This window comes from Mytilus trossulus, chromosome 4 (assembly GCF_036588685.1).
Source record: "Mytilus trossulus isolate FHL-02 chromosome 4, PNRI_Mtr1.1.1.hap1, whole genome shotgun sequence".
Lineage (NCBI taxonomy): Eukaryota > Metazoa > Mollusca > Bivalvia > Mytilida > Mytilidae > Mytilus > Mytilus trossulus.
Window position 1 is genome coordinate 73511889 of NC_086376.1, and position 7012 is coordinate 73518900.

A 7012-nucleotide genomic window follows, 5' to 3' on the forward strand; every position below is an offset into this window, starting at 1 on the left:
AATTCCAATATTTCCGTCGAACGTATGTAGCCTTGATCTTCGATACAATGCTATCAAAACTGTTCAAAACAGGTCCATGGAAAATCTAAGTCATTTAGTAAAACTTGATTTAAGTGACAATATGCTGCAAAAATTAGAACCGGAGGCATTCTTTGGACTTAAAAACTTGAAACGGTTAATGATGAGAAAGAACTATTTACACTACAATTCAATCTCCTTTCCCAGTAAAATCTTCAGGCCTTTGTCGTCACTAGAATATTTAGATGTAGGTTCCAACAATATGCACAACAAAAATAAACACTTCAAGTTTCCCGACGATGTTATCTCAGAATTAACGTCCCTAGAAAGTATAAATTTAGATATAATAGCTTCTGGACAGAAGTCAGTGCCGTTCGGCAGAAGGTTTTCAGAGTTAACTTCGCTAAGAAAAATTAAAACAGAATTCTGTAGCCTGGATACTCTGAGTAATATCACATTTGCTGCTCTTCCTTATCTAGATTCAATAGACTTATATGGATGTATTGTGAAATCGTATGAAAGATGTGCAATGTGTGGACAAAAAATTAACTTTTTAAGTCTAGCATCGGTAGAGTTGGGTTACATCGAATTCTGGCGATTCATTGCCGATTTCGAAGCAATTTCAGTTAAAACATTAGTTATGACCGATATACTGTCTACAAAAATTGAATTACCAGAACCTTTTTTCGATTTGTTATACCATACAGGAGTACAAAAGTTACTTTTAAACAATAACAGATTTATAAAAGCAATACCTGCTACACTTTATACACTAGGGAAATTTCCTGAAACACTTAAAGTTTTAGATTTTTCTGAGAACCATTTAAAAGAAATCCGGTACAAGATGACATATTTATCACGACTTGATCTACAGGATAATAATTTGGGGCAATTTCTTGCTACAAATACATATATGGACTGCAACATAACTACATTGAAAGAAATTAATCTGTCATCAAATTACATTCATACGTTAAATGCTTCGATATTTGACGGTCACTCATTGTTAGAAAAAATTAATTTAAGTAACAATGCTCTGCAAGACATCACTTTTAATATTTCAAGTTTAAAAGCGCTTCTTTGGCTCGATCTATCAAGTAATAAGATAAGCATTTTTAACAAGAACATACTTGCATCGTTGACAACTCTCATGAAGACAAACAATCTTATGATTGATCTATCTATGAACGTATTACAGTGCAGCTGCCACTCGGAATACTTCATAAAATGGATTGCTGACAATTCTCCAAGTTTTATTAACAGTAAATCGTATAAATGCAAATTCGACAATGGAACGGTGATTGTTTTAGAAAAGTTAGAAAAAATAGCCCTTCAGCTCAAAATAGACTGCGCTAGTCATACCGCTCTTATAATATGCATTTCTATTGCTATATCAACAGCATGTATAACCTTAGTTTTTGGATTAGTTTATCGATACCGCTGGAGAATAAGGTACATGTATTATATGACAAAAAGTAGATACACACAATACATGCCTTTGAAAACAGAAAACGACCATACGTACAATGCATTTATATCCTATGCTGACACCGACAAAGATTTTGTTATAAATGAATGGATACCAAAGATAGAAAATAATAGCAATCAGAAGCTATGTATTCATCAACACGATTTTATTCCTGGTGAAGAAATAAATCACAACATCACACGAAGTATCCATGAAAGTAAAAAGACAATTTGTATAATAACAAAAGATTTTTTAGATTCTCATTTTTGTATGTTTGAATTTAACATGGCACGAATGGAAAGTATATACTCCAGGAACGGACAAAATGTTTTGTTCTTAGTGTTTTACGAGCAGATGCTACCGAAGGAACTCCCGCTTATTGTATTAGAACATGTGCAACAGCAATCCTACATTGAATATCCGCATGATGAACAGGGGAATGTTGTATTTTGGGAGAAAATTAGACAAGTAATTGGATAAAACAAAACCACACCGGTATTACCTTTGTAATGTAATCATGGTACCTTTGATAACTATTTACACCACTGGGTCGATACCACTGCTGGTGGACGTTTTGTCCCCCAGGGTATCACCACCCTAGTAATCAACACTTCGGTGTTGACATGAATATCAATGATGTGGTCATTTTTATAAATTTCCTGTTTACAATACTCTGAATTTTTCGAAAAACTTAGGATTTTCTTATCCCAGGCATAGATTACCTTAGCGGTATTTGGCACAACTTTTTGGAATTTTGGATTCTCAATGCTCTTCAACTTTGTACTTGTTTGGCTTTAAATGAGCATCACTGATGAGTCTTAAGTAGACGAAACGCGCGTCGTCTGGTGTACTAAACTATAATCCTGGTACCTTTGATAACTAATTATATTAGTGGGTTGATACCACTGCTGGTGGACGTTTTGTCTGCGTCATACAATCAGTAAACTTTACTGGCTCAACACTGTCAGTTAATCAAATTTATGTAAAACCCATTTTAAAACGCTTTTGTTGAAGGCAAATACAGTTTACATTTCACTTTATAAAATTACCAAGTTAGATGTTAACAATAAACTGCCATTTTTCTAGGTAAATTTGTTTTAAAAGACCAGACTGCATAAAACCGGACTTTACAAATGTCTATTCAAAAACACTGTAAGTGGCATATAATTCAGATTCACTAAGGTAAACAGGATATTTTGCAGAGAAATGACTGTCTTTGTTATATAGAATGATGCCGTGTTGTAAATTTTGTTTTAAACAGCTACATGAATTAATGACTTCAAATGTTTACCATTCTTTATTTATCCAAAAAGAAAAGCTTTTTCGTCATATATCACCTTCATTGAGAGAACAAGATAATATAGATGACTATAACTATATGTATTTGGACCTGATAACTCAAAAGTGGTCGATTAACTTGTAATCGGTTAAGATAAACACCTGCTTTAGTACAAGTAATCTTGCTCTACATCTCTTAACTGTACATTTGTTAAGATGTATATAAACTGTATATTTGTTGAGATTCACATGAAATATTCATTTGTTGAGATACATATAAACTGAATATGCACATGTAAAGATGTATATGGTATTTACATCTGCAAAGATCAAATAAACTAATATTATACCATATTGTGCTATGTTAAATGTTAGTATTCGTGTCTTTCATATTTGCCAATGTGCTTTGTTTATATGCCATTTTTTTTGTGTTTTTTTGTTACATATGACGTTGCTCTGAACGTATGCATCCCGTCATTGTGCCATGGTATTTTTGTTTGTATTATTGTGTCTCTCTTTTTATGATATGTGCTATGTCTTCATGCCTTTTTGTATTTTGTTGTTTCAATTGTTTTGCTTTATAGTGACTAAGACTATAATTAAATGTTGACTACTGTACCCCAATTTTCGACATTTTTATTCGTTTTGTCTGTTTGTTTTGTTCACACATCGTTGTCAAAAGTAAAATAAAAAAAATACCAAACGTCGAGGAAAATCAAAACGGAAAGTCACTAATAAGATGAAAAAATCGAAATCTCAAATACATCAAATGAATGGATAACAACTGTAATAATCCTTATTTGGTACAGGCATTTTCGTTTATAGAAAACAGTGAATTAAAGTTGGATTTAAAGCTAACTAAACTTCTCACTTTGTCAATTCGTTTGATGTGTTTGATCTTATGATTTTTCTGTTTGATAAAGCATTTTCAGTTTTGAATTTGGGGTCAACAAAACTAAATTAGCAAACTGACATGAGCAAAACAAATCTTATTTAACCTACATATTTAGATTACAAAAAATAAACCAAAGTGCACAAATGGTTACATTCCGCACGTCTTAGAAATATGATTATTATTCAAAAAAATGTGTTATGAAAAGACAGGGTAAGAGTAGTAGAAACAGACTGACATAATTAATGCTTTTGTTCACGTCCAGTTCGATGTGATAGATGCGTCCAGCATTAAATTATTTAGTGAGAGGACACTCAAATGTAACACGCCGTTGAACAGAAATATCGTAATAATCTAGTAAAGACACATTCTATTATAGCTACAATTGTTTTTTTTTGTGTAAAAACCTTCGTTTTAAATAATTTATATAACATGTTGAATATTCCGTTGATTTGTGGAGCAATATATGCATTAATGTTTTGTTTCATTCATATGTAAGGCCTGCGCGATAAAAAAAAGGGTCAGTCTTAGAGTTCATGTACCAAGACAGTTATATGACTGTTGCATATATATAACAACTTTTATAGAACATAAAGTAGAAAACATGTCCGTACAATATCAACTTTGGTGTTTTAATATTTATTAAGAAGCATTAATATGTAATAAGAACAGTTTTTGTTTCAAAGTTATTGTTTTATTTTCGTTTCCTTCCAATACCACAAAACAATCCTGTGCATTGTTTTCCAAGAGATATATCTAATGACAAACAGCCAAGGGGTGCATTGGTTCCTGGAACTTTTGTTTTCACTATAACTGTGTAATCACCCTGTAATATAAAAGGAGCAAATAATTGCACTGTTCGACGTGAAATTCTTGATAAAGAAAACTTATAGAACAGGCATAAAGCTCTTTATACAAATATGTCATGTTTCATATGTTTTTCACGAACACTGTAAAAATGTAGACAATGCATTAACAGATGTTTGATATCAACTTAATTGAAATATGTCGAACAAACCACATAGGACAAAAAAAGCAAATGGTTATGAAAGTGTGCAATGCTATTAAAAAAATTAAGTATTAGGTGTTTCTACAAACTTAGTTATGTTCTAGACAATTTTAGACTTTTAGAAGATTTAAAGAATATTCATGAATACAAATATAACAGAAATACTTAACTTAACGATCTTTGGTTGAAGACAAACGTGCCAAACTTAGTTTAAAGATTACATAGATGAAAAGGCTGATATGATCGCTGCAATAAAATTCTCCAAAACAACTGATAAAAAGAGGTGAGAGTTACACAACTGCATATTGTTCAAAGATGTTATTCAAATTGTGTACCAATTGACATAATCTATGTATGATTGCTATGACAATGATAATTGTGGATGTCGGATTATAAAATTGTTTATCTGTTGTGTAATTGAACTTGGTACTAGTATGGTATACACTTACGTCTCCAATAACATGTGCAATTGGACCGAGATCTGGAACATTTATCGTGTAGCTTTTTACATCTATGCTTTCAACTGGTATTGGACATTTCAGTGTTGCGTTGGCAGATTCTATCATCTGTAAAGCCTGATGTGCTATACTTTGTGCACTAGTTCTAGTAGAGTTTAACAAACTGTCAACAAATGAACATCCATCGAAGACACTATGAAACAAAGAAATAATGCTATATTATATATAAATAAAATCTGTTAAGACAAAACTTTGCATTATTTGCAGGAGGATCTTGATAGATAGTGCTGAGCTTAAAATAAACGCATCCACAATAATTCCTAATTTTACTAATTATGTCATTTGAGTTATCTTTTTTGTTTTGTTTATAACTTTCATATTTTAAATGTTGATGATGATAATATTCGTGATGATGATATTATTAGTTATGTCTGTTAAACGTTTAGTTATGTTCCATACAAAATGCACATTTAGGACGAGTACATATTTATGAAAATATCAATTCTGTTTTGTACTGTACCAAAATGTTAAGCTGGATTTTTAACCAACTCATTCGATATTAATATGCCTTATACATCAAATTTTCTTTAAAAACAACCCGCGTGATAAAATATCAAAAGATTGTAGATACAAACCAGCTGCCAATTCCACCAACACAAGGAATATGTATTCTTGTTCCTAGAAATCCATGTCTCTTCATTTCAAATGATAACTGGAATACAGGTACTGGTTTTAAGACTTTGGCAGAAAATGTGAGATGAAGAGGTCCTGGAGCCAACAGTGGAACTGGACTGGCAGTAATTGACGTCACTTGGATGGCCTGTGAAGATTTGTCTGTACCTATGATAATACCAAGACTTAGTACATTTATATTGCGCATTGAAATTTAACATTTACCGTTTTTTTGTAAGATTAGATATTTTATGGTTTAACTATGATAGTTTACATAAGATATTTAACTCATTGGCATTTAACTTTTATAGCAAATAAAAAAAAAAAACATTGCATATCAAAATGATAATCTTCTCAATAGGTTCTAGTTTTATTTTTCGTTGACAGATAACATCATCAATGCATGATGTGAGTAAAGTTGTCATGTGTGTAGCAACTTCAAACTAATGGTGCTTTAACCAATATTTCCGATTATACAAGTATGACCATAAAATATGAATTATTATTCATACTAAAACCGAACATTTTTGAAAAACATTTAATAAGTGCATTCATGATCAAAAGTTAGTACATTTGACTTTACAAACCAATATTGGTTGAAAAACTAACATTTATATAATTAAATATTACTTACTGCAATCACTCCATTTAAATGGAATGGTTCCATAAGCTGACAATATAACTGTGAAATATATAAGTATAGAATATGAATACATTATTACTCTGCATAAACTAATATAACCTTAAGCAAACTATTAATAAATTATTATGAAGAACAGTAACGCTGATAAACGCTTTTTATACCAAAAATATGCAAGGAAGTTTTTATTTATTTTAGTACAAATCACGGTGATATTGATAAGACATGCAATTTCAAGTAGTTAGGTACAAAGTTTACCTGTCTATAAATGCTATCATTATTCTATCATACACATATCATGTATTCACTTTAAGGAACAATAATTTCATTACAGATTCTTCTTGTACTGGCTTCTGTCACTGTACGATATTTTGAAGGGACATAAACAAAAAAGACTTAAGGGAATATCAATAAAAAAACCAATTTAAGATATCAGTTTGAAATACTAGTACTACTTATAAAAGAATACCAATTTTTGTTTGTTGCGGTGTCCCATCTTATCCGCATTTTTTTGTTTTCTGTTTGGTATTTAATGAATAATTAAGATCCTTTTTGTTACATATGGTGATCCGTGTAT

At 31.1% G+C, this 7012-nt stretch overlaps 1 protein-coding gene across 1 annotated transcript; it reads right to left on the minus strand.

Annotated features, from left to right (window-relative positions):
- Positions 1–4279: 4279 nt before the first annotated feature.
- On the minus strand, positions 4280–6568 carry LOC134714168 (ganglioside GM2 activator-like). The gene is made up of 4 exons (XM_063575409.1): positions 6430–6568; positions 5759–5963; positions 5115–5316; positions 4280–4482 (listed from the first exon to the last, which is right to left on the minus strand). The coding sequence occupies exons 1-4, from the start codon at positions 6509–6511 to the stop codon at positions 4351–4353; spliced, it is 621 nt and encodes a 206-aa protein (XP_063431479.1). The 5' UTR covers positions 6512–6568; the 3' UTR covers positions 4280–4350.
- Positions 6569–7012: the final 444 nt, after the last annotated feature.

Coding starts and splice junctions, on each gene's coding strand:
- LOC134714168 (XM_063575409.1), bottom strand. CDS start 6,511: ATGTATTCATATTCTATACTTATATATTTCACAGTTATATTGTCAGCT. Junction 5,964..6,429: donor ATTTAAATGGAGTGATTGCA/GTAAGTAATATT, acceptor GTATTATCATAG/GTACAGACAAATCTTCACAG. Junction 5,317..5,758: donor GTTGGTGGAATTGGCAGCTG/GTTTGTATCTAC, acceptor TTTGTTTCATAG/TGTCTTCGATGGATGTTCAT.